This window comes from Medicago sativa, chromosome 8 (assembly GCF_051527215.1).
Source record: "Medicago sativa cultivar Bolivia chromosome 8, Bolivia_mono, whole genome shotgun sequence".
NCBI lineage: Eukaryota > Viridiplantae > Streptophyta > Magnoliopsida > Fabales > Fabaceae > Medicago > Medicago sativa.
Window position 1 is genome coordinate 53,335,729 of NC_140756.1, and position 25,960 is coordinate 53,361,688.

Sequence of the window (25,960 nt, forward strand, 5' to 3'; positions counted from 1 at the left end):
TTGACAGTTAACTTTAACCCTCCAAATGTCTATGGTGGACCAACATTTAGAGTGATATACCTTAGATCCTAGTAATTTTTTAACTTTAACTGTTTGATCTTTTGTTTTAAAAGAAAACCGTTGGATAATGCAGGTTTATTATATCTTAATGTGCATCACTCACATCTAATTTTTTTTCTTACATTTCTTGATCTTCATCATAATCTTCGTATATTTATCTTTAAATCCAAAAAATCAAAATAAAAAACACAAATTATTTTTTTTTAATTAACTCAAATCATTCTTCTTCCACTACTCTTCTACCTCATTCAATCATATATTCATATTCCTTAAAAATCATACAGATCTTTCAGTTTTGCTCACAAATACGTCGAGACAGAATTGGAAGAAGACAAGCACCAACTATGATGAATAATAATGGTTCTGTACACAAATGATTCCATCGTCAATCATATTGTCAACTATGCAGAAATCAAACAAGAAATCGAACACGAACTAGAAAATAGAAATCAAAAACTTAACCAGAACCTTAAAATTGATACCGATTTGTTGCGATTTTTTCTGCATAACGCGTTTCGGATCTGTTAAAGGAAATGAATTGGTAAGTTTGTCAAATGGATCTATTTCGGATCTGTTAAACGCATTTCAGATCTATTGCAATTTGATGTTGGCGTTTTAGATATGTGGCTCCTTGTGTTGTGTTGTTTCTATGTATTTTCACCCAAAAAAAACTGGTATTTTTGTGTTTTGTTAAGAGAAGAAGAGTAAAGGAATTCTAGAGAAGAAAAGAGAAGATGATGAAAAATGAAAAAAAAAAAATTAGGTGTTGACGGTTCACTATTAAATACAATGGACATGCAATCAAATGGTTAAAATTAATTCGAAAAATTTAGTCATTAAAAAACTAACGGCATGGACCTTTTAAACTAACGGAGCAAACGTTGAGGGACCAAAATGTTGATTTTACGAGTTATGGGACCAAAATGAAAACAAGAAATTACTTAAGGAACCAAAAGTCCTATTAAGCTTAAATTAAAAGAAAAAGCTAGTAACACACATTTTAACGGACTTTTTAGGGCCGGGCTAAAAAGCCCGGTTTAAATATGGGCTGGAATACTTGAGCCCGAGCCCGGCCCTATACGGGATCCCGGGCTAACGGGCCAGCCCGAGCCCGCACGTATTTTTTTTTCATTTTTTAAGGACTGCAATGTTATAAATAAGGCTTAATTACACTTTTGGCCCCCTAAGTTTCCCAAAGTTGTGATTTTGGTCCCCTAAAAAAAATAACCCTTTCCAGGCCCCCTAAGTTTACTTTCTGTTGCAATTTTGACCCCCTAGTCCAATTTTGACCCAGTCAACGCTGACGTGGACGCATTTTTGTATTTTTTAATATTTTTTTATTTTGTAATTAAAAAATAAATAAAAATTCTGGAAAAATGAAAAAATAATAAAAAAAAATTAATAATTTCGAAAATATCTGGAAAATTTGAAAACGGAATTCTGGAAAATTGAAAAAATTGAAAATACTGGAAAATATTTAAAAATTTTCGAAATTTTCATTGGTATTTTTTCTGGGAATTTTTGTGTATTTATAAACCGAAATATGTGTATTTACAAACCGGAATACACATAATTTTTTGTAAACCGGAATACACATAATGAAAATTTCCCGGAAAAAATACTAATGAAAATTTTCCTGGAAAAAATACTACTGAAAATTTCGAAATTTCAAAAAATACACTGAAAAAACCTAAGCTCGACATATATACTAATGAAAATTTCGAAATTTCGAAAAATACTAATGAAAATTTCAAAAATTTCATTTTTTTAAAAATGATTAATCTTTTTAATTTTTTAAAAAATTTTGAATTTTTTTAAATATTTTCCAGAATTTTTTCAGAATTTTTATTTTTTATTAAAATTTTAATTAGAATTTTTCCAGTATTTTAATTAATATTTTGAAAATTTTAATTGAATTTTTTCATTAAAATTTCGAAAATTTCATTTTTCCAGAATTTTAATTTTTTTCAGAAAATTTCGAAATTTTATTTTTTTCAGAATTTTTTAGATTATTTTATTTTTTAATCATTTTTTATTAATTTTTCAATTTTCCAGAATTTTATAATATTTTTTCCAATTTTTTTATTAATTTTTCAATTTTCCATAATTTTTTAATATTTTCAGAATTTTTTTTCAATTTTTTTTATTAATTTTCAGATTTTTTTGTAATTAAAAAAACATTTTTATTTTTGTAATAAAAAAACATTTTTTTAATTACAAAAATATTTTTTTATTTTTTATAAATTAAAAAAATAAAAATAAAAAAATTTACACACGTGGCGCCCACGTGTCTGTTGACTGGGTCAAAATTGGCGTGGGGGGCCAAAATTGCAACAGAAAGTAAACTTAAGGGACCAGAAAAGAGTTATTTTTTTTAGGGGGCCAAAATCACAACTTTGAGAAACTTAGGGGGCCAAAAGTGTAATTAAGCCTATAAATAATAATGGATCATGTGATGATGGTACCAGTTGATCAACCATAGCAAGTAGCACATTACTGTTAATTGTTATTACACCTAAAGAAGTGAACATAATACGACATTGTGCATATAATTCAAAACTGTATCAGTAGTAATAATAGTATTATAGCATGTTTGATTGCAACTACCATCAACGCCTCCGAATAATATTGTTCTGTCTTTAATAGATAGAGATATGGAATGCATCATAAAGTATTAAAGATTCATGGTGTAACTTTCGGCAAATTAATGACCATCATAATATAATGGGAACTTATGAATAATCTTGAAGTATACATTTATATGCACAGCTATCATAGTTTCACAAATTTAGAGTTAAAGGAGGACACTAATTGATTACAGACCACACAAAGAAAACAAAAAACAAAAAAAATGGTATTTTTTGGCGGGCTGGCGGGCCGCCCGGAGCCCGAACGGGCCAGCCCTAATGGGCTACGTGTTTTTTCTGGCCGGGCTAAAAAGCCTTGAAAAAATTCGGGCTGCAATTATTCGGCCCAAGCCCTACATTTTATTCGGGCTTTCGGGTCGGCCCGTACGGCCCGGCCCATTTTGACAGCTCTAATTTTAACACACACTTTTCAACACCTCTTTTATTGGTTGAAACTCACCTGGGTTCCACCAAATCATGGGGGTTCCATATTAATTTTGTGGGTCCCATGTAAATTTTAATCAATCAAATAGAGTGTGTGTTAAAATATGTGTTCCCAACATTTCTCAAATTAAAATAATATTTTACTCATATATCAACACGGGTACTTAACTTTTTTTAAAATGTTTATTCATATATCAATACGAGAAATTTTATTTTTTTCAATTTATATACGTGTTTATGTTTTTGCTCATATATAATTATAGTAACCTAACTATTTTAATTTATGCATGAGTCTATATTTTTACTCATATATCAATATCCAACGCCTAATTTTTTTTATATATGTGTCTATTTTTATTTTTATCTTAAGAATATATATGTGTCTATATATTTACTCATATATCAATACGGGATCTAACCTGTGACAAAAAACTGCAAAATTGCATCAGTAAGATCATTTTGAATTATATCTCAATAAGTCTGGTAAAAGAAGGTACCAAAGCCATCATGGGTAGTAGAGTTATGGTTAGGATTACAAAAGCACCATAGGTTGGGAAGCAGATTATCTCTACTATTTAGAGCAAACAGTTTAAGGTTAAGTCTAGTGAACCAGTTTCTATGAGTGGCATCTATGTTCATCCAAGGTTCAGATAAAAAGACAAAATCAGGTTTGTTATTTACAATGAGGTTTTTCAAGGCCAATCTTGAAGGGGCATTGGCAAAACCCTTTATATTCCAATCTATTACCTTCATTTGAAGGTTTAGGTATGGAAACCTTTGACATGGTTTGGTAATTACTCTTGGCTGCTTTCAACTGTTTCAAAATTTTGTTTTTTGGCCTCTGCACTATTTTGAAAGGTAATTTCTCCACATTTTGGTCAGGATCTTCAATATGTTCCTGCTCCAAACTATGCAGGAGTCTAACTTCATTTTCTGCTATGTTGGCTCAAGATTATTTTAGGAATTCATTGTTTATATGGTTTCTAGGGTTAAAATCTGACCAAGTAAAGAGATTTAACATACCTGGATGTAAACTCCAAGAAGCGAATGGATCTGACTCTGTTAACATCTTATAGGGTTGAGAAAACAAATTTGTAGTATCCTTTGCCCAGTGATGTGATCCCCCATTTGGATAAATCCTTCCAAAATGGTGACAACTTGTTCTTCAAGGCAAGGAGTGTTAACGGAGTTGCATGTAATATCCCGCTTATCAGTATCGGAATATTATCAGTCAAGCGTGCCAGAGGAAGAAAGTTTATGAGAAGTAAGTTGATGGAAATATTTTTATGACATTTCAGCTTATCACGGATAAAGTATCAGAGACGAATTAAACACGCTTGAAGACAAGGGCATAAGGGTAATTTCACGGAAAAAGGATATTTATATGGTATGGGCTAAAAATATCTCATTTTCCTATCTCTTTTCTCTCTCTAGGTTAGAGAAGAGTTTTGCTCTCCCCTCTCTCCTCTCCATCGGCCTCTCCTTCTCTTCTCACCCCACCAACTCATCAAATCTTCTTCTTCATGGATCCAAGAACAAGTTTTAGTGCCTCTATCTTTCCACAAGAGATTGGTGACTTGGTTTGAGCTTATTTCCAATCCTTCCTTCTCTTTAGAAAAGATTCAAGGTTAGGGTTTTGATGAAGAAGCTTTGGGGTGGATCAAAGATGATCAAGCAAGGATCATGAAGCCTTAGATTGCAAGAAATCATCAAGATGAAAAGGTTATGAACAAAAGAAGCAAGTGGTACATGTTAGGGTTTTGGTTGCTTGGAAGCTTGGGATCTTTTGCAGCCTTGATTAGGTGAGTTCCATAAATAGATTACCTACCTTTGGGTTTGTATAATCTTGTGAAGAAAATCATGAATTATGTTAGTTTATAAAACTAGGGTTTTGGTACCCCTTTGTATCATTTATGATCAAGTATTGTTAATTGATGCCATGCACATGATATAAGTTGTTTTTATGATGTTATGGATGATTAGAATGAATTAGATCACTTGAATTGAGGTTTTTATGTGAAATCACGTTTTCTGCAGAATTCTGGACTGCTACAGTTCGCCTGGCGGAATTTAGCTCGCCATGGCGAGCTGGGGATCAGTGCTCTCTGGAGTAGCTCGCCATGACTTCGCCTGGCGAAAAATTTCGCCTGGCGGAGAAATATTTGGCCTGGCGAAATTGACTGCACAGCATGTGTTGTCAATTCGTTTCGTGGCCAGCAAGGGTTATCCGAGGCTTGATCTTGCAGTATCTTTTCAAACTATGAAACCCCTCAATTCCAAGTGCCTAATGTACAATTCCAAACAAGGTTTTAAACAAAGGAAAGGCATGGTAAATCGTTAACAATGCTTGTTGATAAATGATACGCAAGAGTGATATGTTATGCAATATGCTCGGGTAGCTATGATTTAAGAAAGGGAATGGATGTAGAGCCTCGACATAGTGTTGAGAACTAGAAAGATAGCATGAATGATAAGTAAGACAAGTATAGGATATGATTCCCTGGAATGATAAGACGCGAAGTGTAGTCTCTTCGCATATGAGCAAGTATGACCTAGCAAGTAAGTAAGTCGTGGATTGACTAGTTAATCTCTCCACCATGATAATATGTTTATGAATAAGTATAAGTTACCGTTAATCGGATCGATTAAGGTTCCGAGGTAAATATGTATGTATGATTATGTTTAACTTATATGCACGACAAGACCATGATTAATATGTGTAGGTGACATGTCTCTTGTTATCCACATCAGGGGGATACAAGGGGTTCTCATTATGAGAACGATTCAAGCCGTAAGGGACCCGCATGTCACTGAGTAACAAGACGTAGGTGCTCGTGTCTCTTGTTATCCACGCCAGGGGGATACGGGAGGTTCTCGACCTAAGGGGAACGGTTCAAGCCGCAAGGGACCCGCACGACACCGAGGGAGTCCGATGTACGTACATCGGTCATGTATGGGATTGATCTCGGGATTACTCCACCCGGGACTATCCGTAAAATGAATCAAGATAATAATTGTTTGTTCAACGCTAACCCATGAATGAACTTAGATACGTTATGCACGATATGACTATGGTTAAGTTTCATGATTATGCAAGAATGAACTTATGCACATTTATGTTTAAGAACAAGAGCACTAGATGCTACATGATAAGTATAAGGCATGGATTAGAGCAAGTAAAGAATATGATACCGGTGACGATCTTAGGTTTCCCTAATCGTCCGGTTTAGAATCATGTCATGATATGCTATGTTAATTTATGTTTAGGCCTTGTTACGTAAAGTGTACACTTGGCAATGCGGTTTAGGTTCCCTTCGACCGCCATGACATGTATAGATGAGAAGCCTGTAACAAGTAGGATATGATTATGACGGCTCTAGTAAGCACTACCGTCTAAGAATGCAAGTCCCCACACACGTATAATCAACCGTCAGGTTGTAATGTAGACACGTGGTGACCGTAGGTTTCCCCTTGAGGTTGCCTATAGCCTAGGATTTAGGGGAACTCACTGAGACATTATGTCTCATCCCAATCCTTATTTGTTTCAGATAAGCAGGATGTATATGCATGTTCGGAGCCGGATGGATATTACTTCAAGGGTTCGTTCGTAAAGCTGCAGGACGTTATGGACTTCAAGGATGTATTTTTATGCATGGATGGGTTGTATTGTATTATTATTTATACGAACGTAACTTGATGTAAATATTATTCATTCGAAGTTTTTAATTGTTGTATATTTTAATGTATCCAGTACTAATATTAACGCACGTGCCAGACTTTCTAGATACGTCTGGTATGGGTGTTACAATTGGTATCAGAGCAGGTCGATTCAGACCGTGCCTTGGGTCATTAATGTTACAACTAAGGTAGTGGGACCATTGGGTTCCGGGTAAATGTTCTAGTTGTTGTTGTTAGTTGAGCCTGATCAACTCAATTTAACATTCAACGAGTAGAATGGATGCCTGAGAGCTGAATAGGACCCAGGAGGAACGAAGTATGTGATGAAGTAGTTTGATCGTGCCAAAAGGTGGCCGGTGAACTAATCAAGTAGAAGTGTGAATCCTCCGGGAATGTAAGGCATGTTAAGAAGGAACGTTCCGACAATGTCGGGTAAGATGATAGTGATACTACATGTACCCGTAAGTGAAGAAGTTGGATATATATATATATATCTAATCATGACCGAAAGATTCGGTAAGAGTTGTTGTTGGAACGTGTTTATGATATTCTAGAATGTGTCCAAACAAGGTTACAAGGTAGTAAGAGGTCGACATATGTTGACGGAGTCAGCAGGCTCTCAGGAATAGCAATATGTGAATGAAGTTAAGGACATGTATGCTCGGAAAGTTGCGTAAGTGGCAATGTAACGAGGTAAGTTATTCGTAGTGGATGAAGATAAGGATTCAAGATGAAGTTTTATGTTATCAGGAGTAAGGCATTGATTTTCGACGTGCCAAGAATTGTATCGAAAAAGGTTGATGTTGCCATGCATATGTTATAGAATATTCTATGATGATAGGAATGAATGATGTGCATTGTATACTTGAGAATAAGAATTTTATGCAATAAATGTTTTCTGAAAAGTAGAGTTGAAGAAACCCACCAATAGCAAGCCTGGGACGAAACTTTCTGTTTTTATAAAATCTTCCCTTTCGTTCCTATGGTTTGCAATGACTATTGGGGAGATGTCTTCACCATAATCTTTTATGTGACGAAAAATCTTTTATGATATCAAGTAACGAATGCATATCATATCCTAAGATTTTCAAGGAAAAGACATGGGAAACCATCAATGAAATCGATACGGTTTAAGGTAACTTTGGAAATTAATGTGTTAAGAGTCAAGAACGAGCCAAGATCAAGAGTATAGAAGTTCCGGTATCTAGAAGGAAGGTCACAGATGTTTATGCAAGAGGTATGAAGTAAGAAGTTAAGCGGTGCAAAGTTATGAGGAATCACAAGGTTCACGGATTATGTGGAATTATGACGTAAATCTCGAACCTATGTTTTGCTTAATTGACTTGCTAAGGCTCATTATGAAGTTGAACTATAAAGTTTAAAGGATTTTAAAAAGATTTACACGTATGGGTAATTGAGGTTGATATTTTGAAAATTTACGAGATTTTCTAGGAACAGGGCTGCTACGACACTTGTAGAGCGGACTAGACTAATTAGAGTCTAGGTTTGATGGCACGTATGTGTTATCAACTCGTTCTATGATTTTAGAGCAACGGTCGGGCCTAAACTCAATTTATATAGTAGAAAATTTTCAACGTCAATGACCCATGCGTTAGTTTACGAAGTTTTTCTTTAAAGGAAAAATTTATGAGCAAGCATTGATATGATTAAGCAAAATATAGTATGCGAGAATGCAAAGGCTAAATGTTTAAGACAGATATGTTCAAGTACAAGACGAGTTGTCAAAGGAATTTGAGTTTACTCGGAACCAAGTTCAAGTATGATATGTATACCTCAGCAGGTGAATGCAACCAGCAAGAATGTAAGGTTTACCCCCAAGTCAAGTATTATGAGTATAAGATAAGTTATCACGAGTTTTGAAATTACAAGATAAGTGTAAGGTTATGACGTTGGTTGCAACATGGAAGATTTTGAAAACATTACAAGAAGTTAGTATTCAAGTGGTAAACAGGGATATGAAGTCTCAATTGCTCTATCGGATTAGAGTAGTGGTTTAAGCCAACCGGTGGGAATCAGAGTAGCGCCATGGAAGCTAATCGTTAAACATGAAACATGGGATTTTAGTATGAAAGAATCTTTGAAAAAAATATTCGGTTGGTAACACAAGTGTAACAAGAAGCATCATAAGACAAACGAGGAATTCTCAATGTGATAAGTAAGGATGAATGCTTATTCAATCAGTGTTGGCTAAGGTAAAAGTTTTAAGTATGTGCCTTTACGTAAGTAAGATGTGAAAGACGAGAGTTGCTATATATTAATTGGCCAAGATGTATGAATGATGATAATGGAAAACATGTAAGGTTTAAAAGGTTACCTTCCGTGACTCAAGTGAAGAATCCAAGCATCAAGAAGGATGACCGGTATTCGGAGAAGGTATTAATGTTCAAGTAATAATTGAAAGGATTATTGGAAGATTCAAGTTTAGTGTTCCGAAGAAGAGGAACAAGTTAACGTCAAGAGGTTCAAGGATTTTCTATGGTTATGATGAGTGGTAATACAAATAAGTATATCAGATAAGAAAGGAAGAATCCATCTTCGAAGTTAAGCATGTTATCAAGAAAGGAGATGCAACTCTTGAGCTTTAGGTAATGAGAATCATACTTTCGTACGCAATAATTGTTGAGTGAAAATGATACTTTTTAAGATATGATAAAGCATGATTTATAAATTTTAAAGTTAAGATTGGTATCGAGGAACTTGGGAATGATGCTTATTATTTTTTTTAAAAACTCATGGAATTATACATTTCCAAAACTGCTAAGATACGTCGTAAGTAAACTCACTTAAGACGTACAAACTTCAGGACCGACTTGTCATGGACAAGTTTGGGGCGAGTTGTTAAATTTTTTTTTTTTTCAGAATATAAAAACTCGTCCGGAGGTTCTGTGGCATCTTTGTACAATCAGTTTTGGAAATGATAAAATCTTTTTAGTCATGTATAAATTCGTTCCAAGAACCCGAATACCAAAATTTAAGAAAAATTTCTTTAAGGAAGATTTTAGAACATGTATCGTTATCATTTAACAAGAGGCGGCACTTGAAAGTATGTACATGTTATGGAAACGACAATGTTCGTATGAAGTCAATATCAGGTAGGATACACGGAAATGTTTTAAGAATGATTGATATATGTGCAAGTAGATTTGCTAGAAAGTTTCAAGAGCATGTGAACCACGACGGTGGTGGTTAATTATCAGATGAAGGGGTGAGTTGATTTCACTTTTTCATGTCAGGCAATATGAGTTATCCCTTAGTACGGGTGATAAGATGCAATAAGATTGCAATGAGATCGAAGATTTCCTAAGACTCGGAAAGAGATAAGTGATCCGTGGAATTGTTTATATGAGTAATACAAGTAAGAAGCATGTGTCTCAAGGTACAGTAAGATTATGTATTCATGATAAGACGTATGTATGAAATATGTTTTATGTTGCAAGTAAGCACTGCAGGGCAAACCTGGTTTTCGTAGGATCCCAGTTAAAAAGGCAAATCCTGAGTGTTCATGTTTATGATAAGATACCTTTATGAATGGTTCATGTTACACGGGTAAGATACGAGTCTGAGACAATACGTCTATGTGTAGCAAGGTAAGTTCCAAATCATGATATACTAAGATAACTCTAAGTTTGAGTGATATTAAGATCAAGAAAGCTATATGCTTATGTATGTGTATCAAGAAACAAGACGAAACACAAGCAACGATGAACTTTTTGAGAATCAATATTTTGAATATTTATGGCTTAGACTAAAGATGCTAAGTTTTTTTTTTTTTATCATGATAATTGGTAGGCGATCTCTAAATTTCGAGGACGAAATTTCTTTAAGGGGGGTAGAATGTAATATCCCGCTTATCAGTATCGGAATATTATCAGTCAAGCGTGCCAGAGGAAGAAAGTTTATGAGAAGTAAGTTGATGGAAATATTTTTATGACATGTCAGCTTATCACGGATAAAGTATCAGAGACGAATTAAACACGCTTGAAGACAAGGGCATAAGGGTAATTTCACGGAAAAAGGATATTTATATGGTATGGGCTAAAAATATCTCATTTTCCTATCTCTTTTCTCTCTCTAGGTTAGAGAAGAGTTTTGCTCTCCCCTCTCTCCTCTCCATCGGCCTCTCCTTCTCTTCTCACCCCACCAACTCATCAAATCTTCTTCTTCATGGATCCAAGAACAAGTTTTAGTGCCTCTATCTTTCCACAAGAGATTGGTGACTTGGTTTGAGCTTATTTCCAATCCTTCCTTCTCTTTAGAAAAGATTCAAGGTTAGGGTTTTGATGAAGAAGCTTTGGGGTGGATCAAAGATGATCAAGCAAGGATCATGAAGCCTTAGATTGCAAGAAATCATCAAGATGAAAAGGTTATGAACAAAAGAAGCAAGTGGTACATGTTAGGGTTTTGGTTGCTTGGAAGCTTGGGATCTTTTGCAGCCTTGATTAGGTGAGTTCCATAAATAGATTACCTACCTTTGGGTTTGTATAATCTTGTGAAGAAAATCATGAATTATGTTAGTTTATAAAACTAGGGTTTTGGTACCCCTTTGTATCATTTATGATCAAGTATTGTTAATTGATGCCATGCACATGATATAAGTTGTTTTTATGATGTTATGGATGATTAGAATGAATTAGATCACTTGAATTGAGGTTTTTATGTGAAATCACGTTTTCTGCAGAATTCTGGACTGCTACAGTTCGCCTGGCGGAATTTAGCTCGCCATGGCGAGCTGGGGATCAGTGCTCTCTGGAGTAGCTCGCCATTGAGCTCGCCATGACTTCGCCTGGCGGAGAAATATTTGGCCTGGCGAAATTGACTGCACAGCATGTGTTGTCAATTCGTTTCGTGGCCAGCAAGGGTTATCCGAGGCTTGATCTTGCAGTATCTTTTCAAACTATGAAACCCCTCAATTCCAAGTGCCTAATGTACAATTCCAAACAAGGTTTTAAACAAAGGAAAGGCATGGTAAATCGTTAACAATGCTTGTTGATAAATGATACGCAAGAGTGATATGTTATGCAATATGCTCGGGTAGCTATGATTTAAGAAAGGGAATGGATGTAGAGCCTCGACATAGTGTTGAGAACTAGAAAGATAGCATGAATGATAAGTAAGACAAGTATAGGATATGATTCCCTGGAATGATAAGACGCGAAGTGTAGTCTCTTCGCATATGAGCAAGTATGACCTAGCAAGTAAGTAAGTCGTGGATTGACTAGTTAATCTCTCCACCAAGATAATATGTTTATGAATAAGTATAAGTTACCGTTAATCGGATCGATTAAGGTTCCGAGGTAAATATGTATGTATGATTATGTTTAACTTATATGCACGACAAGACCATGATTAATATGTGTAGGTGACATGTCTCTTGTTATCCACATCAGGGGGATACAAGGGGTTCTCATTATGAGAACGATTCAAGCCGTAAGGGACCCGCATGTCACTGAGTAACAAGACGTAGGTGCTCGTGTCTCTTGTTATCCACGCCAGGGGGATACGGGAGGTTCTCGACCTAAGGGGAACGGTTCAAGCCGCAAGGGACCCGCACGACACCGAGGGAGTCCGATGTACGTACATCGGTCATGTATGGGATTGATCTCGGGGTTACTCCACCCGGGACTATCCGTAAAATGAATCAAGATAATAATTGTTTGTTCAACGCTAACCCATGAATGAACTTAGATACGTTATGCTCGATATGACTATGGTTAAGTTTCATGATTATGCAAGAATGAACTTATGCACATTTATGTTTAAGAACAAGAGCACTAGATGCTACATGATAAGTATAAGGCATGGATTAGAGCAAGTAAAGAATATGATACCGGTGACGATCTTAGGTTTCCCTAATCGTCCGGTTTAGAATCATGTCATGATATGCTATGTTAATTTATGTTTAGGCCTTGTTACGTAAAGTGTACACTTGGCAATGCGGTTTAGGTTCCCTTCGACCGCCATGACATGTATAGATGAGAAGCCTGTAACAAGTAGGATATGATTATGACGGCTCTAGTAAGCACTACCGTCTAAGAATGCAAGTCCCCACACACGTATAATCAACCGTCAGGTTGTAATGTAGACACGTGGTGACCGTAGGTTTCCCCTTGAGGTTGCCTATAGCCTAGGATTTAGGGGAACTCACTGAGACATTATGTCTCATCCCAATCCTTATTTGTTTCAGATAAGCAGGATGTATATGCATGTTCGGAGCCGGATGGATATTACTTCAAGGGTTCGTTCGTAAAGCTGCAGGACGTTATGGACTTCAAGGATGTATTTTTATGCATGGATGGGTTGTATTGTATTATTATTTATACGAACGTAACTTGATGTAAATATTATTCATTCGAAGTTTTTAATTGTTGTATATTTTAATGTATCCAGTACTAATATTAACGCACGTGCCAGACTTTCTAGATACGTCTGGTATGGGTGTTACATTGCACCTTTGGGTCATATTACTCTTCCTGTCTTCCATGTAGATTTAGCTTGCATGCATCAATTCCTGCCATGTATTTGTCTTCTGGGATCATGATTGCAAGCTCATCTCCTACAACGCAAGGTTGAGGCAGCTGCGAAGCCGGAATCTCGCAAACATTTGATACAATCTAAGCAAAAGATTTGTGGGTTTTCTATTGGATTTTGGTCGGGATGGTTGGTTTAGTGGTAGGGTTAAGACATTTCCACAGTATTTGGTAAGAGTTCATGGTTGATCGGTGAAGAATGGTAACGGCGGTGGTGGTTGTTGGATTGCTTTAGGGTGAAGCTAGGTGACAGTGAACAATGATAGAAACAAAGTAATATTCGCCAGACTTTCTCCCACATCTCTCAACATTTGCTTGTTCCCAATGAGCTATCATATGAATAAAAATATAGACACGAGTATAAATTAAAAAAAATTGGTCCTTGTATTGATACATGAATAAAAATATAAACACATGTATAAATTAAAAATAATTAGGTACCTGTGTAGATATATGATTAAATATATAGAATATGTATAAAATAAAATAAAATAGGCAATTGATATACCAATAAAAGCATATACTCGTGTATAATTTAAAATAATTAGGTACCCGTAATTATATATGAGCAAAAATACAGACTCAAGTATAAATTAAAAAAAATAGGCCCACGTATTGATAAATGAATAAAGATATCAACACATATATAAATTAAAAATAATTAGGTGTCCGTGTTGATATATGAGTAAAAATATAGACACATTTATAACAAAAAAGCTAAGTCTGAAAGGACTAAGGAACTTAAAAGCAATCTAACTCAGTTTAATTTAATTTAACTGATATACTTAGCTCTGATATAATATGTTATAAGCTAAAAACTAAGTATGTATTAAGTATATGCTCTGATAAGCATTTTATGCTCTGATACGTTTTAATTAATGTGATTATAAAGGAATTTATTTAACTTGGATAGAACTTAGAGGGAGCTTACAAAATTCACCTTATGGACTCTCAAACTCAGGGGGAGCTTACAAACCTTGGACTCTGGGACTGTCAGACTCCGGTACAACCCTCAGACCATGTAGTCAACTTGTTAATTAGATTAACAACAATTATCCTAAAATACTTGTATTTGTTATCATCAAAATTATAATAAAATTGGTTTGTACAATTCCTCTATGGTTTTGATGAAAACAAAGTATTAAATAAATTGTCAAAAAAAAAAAAACAAAGTATTAAATAAAAATTGGATATGCTAATATATATTCAAGTGTGCAGGACCATAGATTAAAATTTAACAAGGTTTGGACATGTATAAGAGCATCAGATGCACAAGAGAAGCTCAAAGACTATGATAGAAGATCTAAAGAAAGGTCAACTAGAAGTCAACACCTTAGATCAAAAGAAAGGATGCTACTCAAAATTTGAAGACTCTCGTCGAACTCTGAAGAATCGTCAGACTCATAAGACCTCATCAGACTTGGAAGATCTCCATCAGACTTGGAAGACCTCCAGTCTCAGAACATCTTGAGGGACCCAGACTCCACGTCAGATTTGTCCACTTCTGTAGTTATCAATCAAAGATTGTTAGTACATTTTGTCTTCTTCCGATCACGTGTAGAAACAAACAAAGAACTTCAAGGACAAAGAGAATGAATAGATAATTTCTGATTCTGCAAACGAATTTTAAATGTCTAATCAACGAAACTATCAATAACAGGCAAAGGGTCAACGTTCTTTATTTGAAGCTTGTCAACGACTTTAATTGCGCTGACATTGGTTCTCCAACGTCTCTCAAATCCTTGCCTATATAAGAAATTAAAAACTTGAAGAACAATAGCAAGACTCTGCTATGTTTACTGTGCCATTGATTTTCCAGAATCATATAGCGCAAAAATACTTAAGAATTTCATATCAAAGTTTATATCTTAGAAATTCTAAGTCTTTAGAGTTTGTAAGCTGATTTGTTTAGTTTACATCTTTGATTGTATATCAAGTGTAACAACATGTCTTGTTTATTTATAAACACTTAAAAGTCTCTTGCCTGCATGGTTGAGCAGTGGAAATCTCTTTCAGCTGATATTGAGCATTGAAATTCTCTTGCAAGTGTGCTTGAGCATTTGGAAGTCTCTTGCAAGAGTCCTTGAGCAATTGTAATCTAGTGAGATTATCGTGAAATCCCTTTGAAGTGCAAGGGGACGGCAGTTTCTTGTTTTGTGGGAGGAACCATTACAAATTGTGTTTTCTCTCTCTATTATCTTTGTGTTTGATATTTATGCTGCATACAAACTCTGAATCCATCAAACTTTTGCCAGTTCTGAAACACTTAGAAAAGCTTTTAGAAAAATCCAACATAATTCAAACCCCCCCATCCTCTTGTGTTTTTCTCACCTTCACATTCTATATTTTCTAACTTAATTTAATGTCGAACTTAACTTTCAGGTAAAAATCAGTGAACTCGTGGAAATGCACTGGTATTTTGCTAGTGCCTATTATTAAACATTGATCAATAATTTTGATGCTAACAAGTTAAATGATTAAAATAAAATTTGAAATACATATAGTTAAAAACATGTATTAAATATAAAATATGCACCTATGACCATAATTTTTTTGGATTATGTCATGTGTGTTACATTGAAAGTTAGAAGGCATAACAATTCTTATTATTGCATAAAAATATCAATTATTACTATTATTTTTTTGACTGTGCTTATTATATTCTGGAGATTAAACAATAGAATGGTTAAAAATAATATTGGGGTTAAGAAAGGCAAATTTCAGAAATTCTTCATTATTTTCCAAGTCATCTAAATAATTTTCAGCCATTGTTACCCATGCCTCAATTCCCTCATATGTTTCCATCAACACAACTGTGTTTGGAGTAGCTTCTTTTGTACCACCTCTTTGTGCAATCCATAAAGGCTTCCCCCAACCAAAATCAATCTCTTTGAATCCCATATTTCCCCAACTTGTGAACACAAACGAAATTGGATTTTTAGCCATTCCTTCAAGCATTAATTCAGCACACTCATCACTCCACAAAAAACTAGGATCACCTTTCACTTTTAGAAACAATTCCTCATTAACATTTCCAATTTCTTCTTCCAAAATTTTAACCATATCACTAGTATTAGTGTTTATGTTGACATTATCATAAACAACCAATGCTGGCCATATTAAATTTCCTATTGAATTTTGTAACACATTTTCTCCCATCCTTCTCCTGATGTCTACAACATGTAAATTCACCACTTGCTTCTTGCTTTCGTCACAAAATTCCTTCATGCATGCAACAATCATGTGTTTGCATATAAATGAAGACACTACCTTGTAGGAAGTAGGTTTTATAATTCCGTCATTTTTTGAAATTTCCTTCATTTCATTTATTGATTTGTTATCAAACAAGAATCTTCTCATAGAGCACTTGACTTCTATCTCTACTCCATCGTTCATTTTCAACACACCTGATCTAACACCAATGGTGTTTCTTGGAGGGAAAAATGAAGAAGCAATTGATAAATTTGGCTCACAAATTTTATCCCTTGAACCATTACAAATAGAAGACCATGTTTTCAAGAATATACTACAAGAATATGCATCTAGTATTGTGTGGAGATTGCACAAGCCAATAGCTATCCCACCACACTTAAAAAGGTTGACTTGGACTAATATTTGAGGCAATACTTCATTGTAAGGTTGTGTTTTGTTTGGCTCACAAGGAAGCAATTTGTTCATTAATTCCAATTTGGGTGGTCTTAGGAACTCACTCATTTCCATGTTTATTGAAGCCTCCATGTAAATTGCGCCTTCATCATTGCAATCGATGGAGAAGATATCACTTCTTCTACCACCAAGAGGATAGAAAATTGCTAGTGCCTCAGATAGTGAGTTCTTTAGCTTTGTTGACACATTTGAGAATGCTTCCATGCCATTGGTTTTTTGATAAAATATGATTAATGGAAAATAGGTGTTTAGTTGAAACACATCAAACAAGCATAGTTTGTAGGTTTTGTGTTTGCTTGATGTAGGAGATGATGGTTTAATGGTTTCTATTGATGTAATGTTGATTTCCATTCTTAGAAGCTAGAGCTTTTATTACAAGAATTGTGTTCTTCCTTGTGTGTTTATATATTATTTATTTTGGTGAACGCTAAAAATGTTAAATCAATAACCACAACTTATTAATTATCATTAATTTTTGTATACTTAATTTATTTTGAAGAAGTAGATACTTGTGATGTTATATAATTAACTCCAATTTATCAAGATTAAACTGCTCATATACATATGTAACATATGTTCGGTTTTACATTTAATTTTTGTTTCTCGTTCTCTCACTCAAAAGCAATTTCACCATCACAAATTCTCCATGAAAGTAGGGTCTGTTTACCTTATGAAAAGATTTTCTATTTTCATTTTTGAAAATTTTTGTTAATTTTAACTTACTAATAAAAATATGTGAGCCTTTTAAAATAATTCATTACGATGAAGAGAAAATAAAATTTTAGTTTTTTTTCTAGAAGAGGATAAAATTCTAGTTAGAGATGATACATTTTATGAAATAATGAAAACAATTTTTTGTAACATTTTTATTGGTTCAAAAGAACTTAGATTGTTGTATACTTCTAAAGTCTTTTATTTTTCGTCTTATAAATTCTAGTTAGAGATGGTAAATTTACACGTTGAACAATAGTAGTATAAGTGTATATTTTAGTTATGTTGTGAACATAATTGATTTTTTCATAATCAAGTTAAACAAAATTGATTTATGTTTTGATGCAATTATGCAGGATTGATTAAACCGATTCTTGTTTGATTTTTATATATTTTGTCACTTAAAGAAAAGTGGTGTGAATTGATTTTTTTTTAAAACTTACATTATCTATAACGAACTTTCGTGAGGCTTCTATTAATTTTTTTTTATATTTTTTCACATTGAATAGTTTGTTTCAAAACAGACAATCAATGGTTAATTTTAACAATTCTATCTTTTTATAGTTTGTTAGATGAGGCTTATACAAAAAGTTGAGACAATAAAAAATTGAAAATAATATAAAAAGTTGAAGTTCCTAACAAGCCAACACATCTATATTTTTTTGAGTGTGAGAATGAAAAACTAAAATTGAATGTAAAACCGAACAAATGTTACATTGATATGGACAGTTTAATTTTGATAAATTGGAGTTAATTATATAACATCAAGCATCAACTTATTAAAAAAAATCAAGTATATATAAATTAATGATAATTAATAAGTTATGGTTTTTAATTTAATGTTCTTAACGTTCACAAAAATAAATAATATATATATACACATATGGATGAACACAATTCTTGTAAAAAGCTCTAGCTTCTAACAATGGAAAACAAAGTTAAATCAATTGAAATCATCAAACCATCAGCTCCTACATCAAGCGAACACAAAACCTACAAACTATGTTTGTTTGATGGGTTTCAACAAAACACCTATTTTCCATTAATCATATTTTATCACAAAACCAATGATATGGAAGCCTTCTCAAATGTCTCAAGAAAATTGAAAAACTCACTATCTGAGGCGCTAACAATTTTCTACCCTCTTGGTGGTAGAAGAAGTGATATCTTCTCCATTGATTGCAATGATGAAGGAGCAATTTACATGGAGGCTTCAATAAACTTGGAAATGAGTGAGTTCCTAAGTCCACCCAAATTGGAATTAATGAACAAATTGCTTCCTTGTGAGCCAAACAAAACACAACCTTACAATGAAGTATTGCCTCAAATATTAGTCCAAGTGAACCTTTTTAATTGTGGTGGGATAGCTATTGGATTGTGCAATCTTCACACAATACTAGATGCACATTCTTGTAGTTTATTCTTGAAAACATGGTCTTCTATTTGTAATGGATCAAGGAATGAAATTTGTGAGCCGAATTTCTCAATTGCTTCTTCATATTTCCCTCTAAGAAACACCATCGGTGTTAGATCCGATGTGTTAAATATTAAGGAAGGAGTAGAGATAGAAGTCAAGTGTTCTATAAGAAGATTCTTGTTTGATAACAAATCAATAAATGAAATGAAGGAAATTTCAAAAAATGACGGAATTACAAAACCTACTTCCTACAAGGTAGTGTCTTCATTTATATGTAAACACATGATTGTAGCATGCATCAAGGAACTTTGTGACGAAAGCAAGAATCAAGTGGTGAATTTACATGTTGTAGACATCAGGAGAAGGATGGGAGAGGATGTGTTACAAAATTCAATAGGAAATTTAATATGGCCAGCAACGGTTGTTTGTGATAATGTCAACAAAAACACTAATACTAGCGACATGGTTAAAATTTTAGAAGAAGAAATTGGAAATGTTAATGAGGAATTGTTTCTAAAAGTGAAAAACGATCCTAGTTTTTTATGGAGTGACGTGCGTGCCGAATTAACGCTTGAAAAAGTGGGTAAAAATCCAATTTTATTTGTGTTCACAAGTTGGGCAAATATGGGATTCAAAGAGATTGATTTTGGTTGGGGGAAGCCTTTATGGATCGCACAAAGAGGTGTTACAAAAGAAGCTATTCCAAACCAAGTTGTGTTGATGGAAACATATGAGGGAATTGAGGCATGGGTGACAATGGCTGAAAATCATTTAGATGACTTGGAAAATAATAAAGAATTTCTGAAATTTGCCTTGCTTAATCCCAATATTAATTCTAACCGTTCTGATATTTAATCTCCAAAATAGAATAAGCACAACCAAAACAATAATAGTAATAATTGATATTTTTATACCATAGAATTGATAAATATTTCAACTTTCATTGTAATACACATGTTACATGACCCAATCCAAAAAAAATTAGGGTCATAGGCGCATATTTTATATTTAATACATGTTTTAAACTATATGTATTTAAAATTTTATTCTAATCCTTTAACTTGTTAGATTCAAGTGCAAATGGATGTTATCTACATACATGTCATGGCTGGTCGGATCATTTACAAGCTCAAGTATTGGAGGTACTGGTACATTATTACTAGGTCGAACAAATTCATCTGCCATATTCTTAGTATAAGAATTCTATTTTATTGGAGTGTCATTCAAAATGATTAAAATTTATATAATATTTGTTATATTGTTGATATCATTGAAAAATTAAATATAGTTTGTTACAATATGAAAGTGTAATATATATTATCTATACCTATAATTTAATCAAAATTAAAACAATTTTAATAAAATATTTACAAAAACTATTGTTTGTAATTTATACATATTAATACAATAAAATGAGCCGATAGACGGACGATTCACACTTCCATATGTCTATGGTTAAAATAAGCTCTTGTATAGTTAAGATCAAAATCATTCTAATAAATTCCGTAATAGTTATGTATGGACTCCTCTCAAAAAAATAAGTAGGGACTATTTTCCCCTAAAAAAGGCAGGGACAATTTTTCTTTAAAAAACATAATGGAGTCACTACAATTTTTATTTTTTAATCAGTTGAGTAATTAGTATAATTTTTTAGGTTAAATATGTTTTTGGTCTTTATAAATATATCAAATTTTCGTGAAGCTTATAAATCTCTCTTTAAAAAATAGAATTTTTAACAAAACATGAATTAAATACAAATTTTTAAACGCAAAAAACATAAAAAATTCAATGATGCTCTTTGCATGCATCTCCAGTCATGTAACGCATCTTTTGCGCGCTGTATAATGATGGAGGGGAGTGCATCGATGGCAAACAATGAAAGTATGAGTGGTTGCATGCTCGGGTATCATGGAGGCAGCGAGCATGGACGGGATACTAAGGATAGCTGCGGCATCTGTTGTATCAATTCATGCACCAACAGATTGTCCATGTTGGGAGGTGGTATAGTAGAAGGTTTAAGTGTAGGAAATGTGTGTAAATATTAAATATTTATAAATTAAAATTATTAAATATTATCTATGATCTACCATGTTATAAGATAGTAGATTAATAATCACTTCTTTTAATTTTTTTTACAAATAGACAAACTTCTGTCAAAAACTTTTTTCCTTAAAAAAACTTGATTATTAGAATATTATTATGACATTGCAATGAAAAAAAATGCAAGAAGAAGAAAATAATTTAGATATTATTATAAAAGTATTGATTTCTCTCTGTTTTTTTTTTTTTTTGAGACAATCAAAATTTCAAGACCAACCATGTTTTGATAGTTGAAAATAGTAAATACCAAAACAAAGAAGAAGAAAAAAAACAAGGTTGTACGAAAGTTGAAAACTAGTTAAAGATGTAGCCACTTTAATTAAATCATGAACAACCTCATTGTCTTTTTTTAGAGATCCTCATTATACATCTGCTACTAAATTTAGAATGAAAGTTTCTATAATGAGAATTCAAAAAGCTTTTACAATGATTTATAATTTAACCAAAGCTAGAGATCATTTATGTTATTATTATGAAAAGCATCAATATAATATTTTGAAGTTGACAAAAGACAAAAACATTGCCGATTGCTATTTGTAAATAGTAAAAATATAGAATATTGGGAAGGAAGTATGAATCGCTCTGCTAGGGTTTGCACCTAGCATAAGCGCTGCCCTTAATTTTAAATTCATCACCAAATTGCTTTTCAATTATTTCCTCCACTCACATATTCACCTCATGATTTAATTCTTTCAGCTGGAATTCTTTTTGCTTCACGTTTGTTTAATTTCCAAATGGTGGTGCTATTTCCAATTGGTGATACATGTGACTCTCCACCTGGTCTCTACAACACCAATTCCACTGTTTAATCCAATATAACATGATATTGGTCCGGTCTTTTTTTTGCCTTCTCCGCGGCCATGCCGTTTGATTGGCAGGCCGAATTTGTTGCACCGACGGCTCCAACTTCTGCTGTGCTGGTTCAACCTATACAATCGGTGAAAGCTACTGCTCTTGCGCCTTCCTTTGCTCAGGTGTTGTCCTCGTCGAAAACTACTCCTACTTCCAATGATGCTTTGCCGCAACCAACAATCCGAGGTGAATTGGACAGCATTCGTATTTCACAAACATCGTATAAAAAGGGATTGAATTATGTAAGAGAAATCTCCGAGGGAGACTAATTTTGAATAAGGGTGATAAGTCGTATTCCTCGACTGAAATTCAACAGAAGCTACAGAAACAATGGAATACTTCAGGTTCGTGGTCTCTGTTATCATTGGGCAGAGGTTACTTTGAGTTTTACTTCGCTTTCGAAGGAGATATGCGCTCTGTTTGGGCTATGGGAACAATACATATGAAGTCGGGTGTCTTGAGACTGTTTGAATGGACTCGTGATTTTAATATGCATAAACACAAAAGATTATATGGACACTATGCTATAATCTTAGTTGATATGGACTTGTCGAAGAAGATGTTTTATGAGATTTTGGTAGATTGGGAGGGTTTCTCATTTCCTGTTGAGGTTATCTATGAATGGATGCCAGAATTTTGCTCGCATTATCAGAATCTTGGACATAACGTATCTGGCTGTCGGTGGTTGTATCCAAGGAAGCAAATTAATGAGCCTTCTGCGAATGTTGACAAAGAGAAATTGAAGGTAATATCTAAGAAGAAAGAATGGGTGCCTTTAAAATCCAATCCTTCCGGCATTGGCTCTTCCAATGGCTCTTCCAATGCCTTTGTGGCCTTGGATGTGACATAAACGCAAGATGAGGTTCCCGTGAAAGACGTTGCAGCTAACTCCTTTAGTTTTGCGTTGCAAAACGTGACTGATGAAGTTCCTCAGCGTGTCCTGCCTCAGGTAGATGAACCTATTTTGACTTTGGTGACAAATGTAGCGCACGATGACATGCTATCTAGTGAGGTGGACAGAACGCTTCCGGTGTCTGATGAAACTCGGTCTCGTGTTCTTCCTTTGATTTTTGTTGAGCACGTTGACATGCAAGAGAATTTCAATGAGCATCATGTTGACATTATTCCATCAGGCAATGCTTCCCCTCAGCCTGATGCCACCCTTGATGACTCCCATGTCGCTACCTTCGAACAACATATTAACACTTCTTATGTAGATGGTGAGGTCTTGACAGTGGTATAATTTGTGGTGCCTGATGGTGCGGTTCCAGAAGATGTGAACATCCCTTCGATTGTGCGAGAGGAAGGTATGACTCATCCAAATCCTCGAATAAAGAAGGACCTCGATCTCTGGCAGAAAATAAAAGAATATGATCAGTGTGCAGCAGAGAATCCTCCCGTATTATCCAAGAAACATAAACAAATGTTGAAAAAGCATGAGTTTGACGGAAAGGCACCTTATCGAACCCGCTCCACGGGGAAAGCTTCACCTTCAGCCCAATGACTTCTGGAATGTCCGAGGTGATCTCATCCCATTTTTACCGAGAAGGTAACAAATGAGACACACGGTTCTAGGTGCAGTCTGGTTATCTGTTTACCGTCTGAGTTGGGTTTTGATTTTTTTTTGGGACATATATGGTATTCCTAACTACAGATTTCCATAATATGTGGTACTTTTTATCTTGTTGTTCTTTGTTACTGAGGGTTTTGGCTTAGTCCCCCCTCTTTGTCTATATATATATATTTCCCCATTTTTTTCATAAAATTTGAGATTGGCGGCATAGGATGGAGGTTCCCGGGGTGCCAACCTAGTTGGGATGTCGGTGTTTCCTCTTGATGTTTTTTTTTGTGGTGGCCGGGATTTGAACCCCGGACCTTGCATATTTTATGCATTGCCCCTACTAACTGAGCTAAGCTAACGATGACTTCCTCTTGATGTTTGTCATCTCTACTGGCTTATCCAAAAAATAGTAAAAATATAATTTGATTAAAAATAATAGTAACCCAAACCTTTTTTTCCCAAAAAAAAGGTTTGGGTTACGATTATTTTTAATCAAATTATATTTTTACTAGCTTAAACAATCTTTAATCATGTTCTATTTATCGTCGGACCAACTTTCATAATACTTGAGGTCTTTTCCATGTATTGTTAAAGAAAAACGAGGCATTTATCATGTATTGTTAAGGAAAAAAACTCTTCGATGGAAAAATAAAAACATGAACAATAGAGAAACTCATTATTAAATATTTAAATGAGTCTTACATGTAAATATTTCCTAAAAAAAGTCTTACGTGTAAATATTATATATATATATATATATATATATATATATTTTAATAATAGTATCTAATAATTTTATGTTATTTGTATATTATCTATCAATAATTCTATATCATTGAATTTTAATATTTAAGGGGGTGTATTGGATTGAGATTTTAAGGAATTTCAAAAGACTTTTTGAATATAAAAAAGTCTTGTGGTATTCAATCAAGACTTTTATATAATATAAATAAATCTTGTGGTATTCAATTAAGACATTCAAGACATTTTTTTCAATGCAACGAAATCCGTTGGTCATTCAAAAATTAGGATTTCTCACAACTAATAAAATGTTTTTCGATATTCAAAAATTGATAGATTTTGATGGATTCTTTTATGGAATGGATTTTGTGAGACTTACAAAAATTTGTGAGACTTTGTGAGACTCTCACAATTTTCTTTTGTGTGCCGTCCAACGAGATTCATTTTTCTCGTTAGTTTCCAGGTGCACAAAACATTATTCCAGATATCTCTTCAATGATATTGTTCTGGGTGTAGAAAACTTTTAGTCAATATAGTTCAAGCTACTTTCAGTTAATTTCATTCTCATAAAATTTTAGCTATTTGTTCAACTTATTAGTTCTACTTCAAACTTTAATTTTCTTTTAAGATGACTCTTTGTTTAGAATCATTTTTAATATGCAAGACGGCTTCAAAGTCTGTTATAAGTTAGAAATGAATATATGGTGTAATACACAATGTTGGAAAAAAAAAAACATCATAAGCATCTAAAAAAAACACAATTGACTTGTTCATATAAGTCCTTTGAAATCCTGCTAGTCTTTTAAAATCTTATAAAATCTTAGGATATAAATCCCTTGAAATCCAAATTACAAATCTTGAGAATCTTTTAAAATTTTAAAAGTCATTAAAATCTTGCATAATCTTTTAAAACCCACTACACTTTTTCAGGCAAAATTTTCTTTTAAAATCATAATCCAATACACCCCCCAAGTACTAAATGACACCCACAAAAAAAGTGTTTGTTTAAACAAAAGTAATGATATTTGTACAACCATTTTGTAACAACTTTAATGACAACTTCTTTTTAGATAACAAAAACTTTTGTGACAACTTTAATGACAACTTTCTTTTATATATATATATAACAAAAACAATAGAGAGAGAAAATAAGAACACAATTAGAATATAAGAGTTCAAAAATAGTCGTACATATATCGTTTTTTTTAAACTACTTTTCCTACTAAGAGCATCAATAATGGTGGTAAACTAAAAAAAATATTTAAATGGGTCTCATGTGTACATGTCATTTATTTATAATTTTTAAATAAAATTACCTATTAAAGATTCAATGACTTCAATGGTACTAAACTAAAAAAAATCTTTAAATAGGTCCACTTATATGTACTTTAACATGTACATTTAGAAAATAAATAAAAAGAAATTGAAAAAAAGAAAGATTCACATGAACTTGAAATATGGGACCTACTTATATATACTTTATTTCTTGTTTTGATAGTGGGACCCGTTAGTTACTGAAAAGAGAAAGAGTCCTTATATAGTTGCCGACAACTAA

General features: G+C 33.6%; 2 protein-coding genes and 1 pseudogene across 2 annotated transcripts; 2 read left to right on the forward strand and 1 right to left on the reverse strand.

The window, feature by feature from the left end:
- Positions 1-16,027: 16,027 nt before the first annotated feature.
- On the reverse strand, positions 16,028-17,374 carry LOC146899500 (akuammiline synthase 2-like). Its single transcript, XM_085736797.1, has one exon. It carries the CDS (start codon positions 17,372-17,374, stop codon positions 16,028-16,030), a length of 1,347 nt encoding a protein of 448 aa, XP_085592923.1.
- A 1,263-nt stretch (positions 17,375-18,637) lies between these two features.
- LOC146899501 (akuammiline synthase 2-like) lies at positions 18,638-20,007 on the forward strand. The gene has a single exon (XM_085737932.1). It carries the CDS (start codon positions 18,660-18,662, stop codon positions 20,004-20,006), a length of 1,347 nt encoding a protein of 448 aa, XP_085594058.1. The 5' UTR covers positions 18,638-18,659; the 3' UTR covers position 20,007.
- A 2,104-nt stretch (positions 20,008-22,111) lies between these two features.
- LOC146899502 (uncharacterized) lies at positions 22,112-23,346 on the forward strand (annotated as a pseudogene).
- Positions 23,347-25,960: the final 2,614 nt, after the last annotated feature.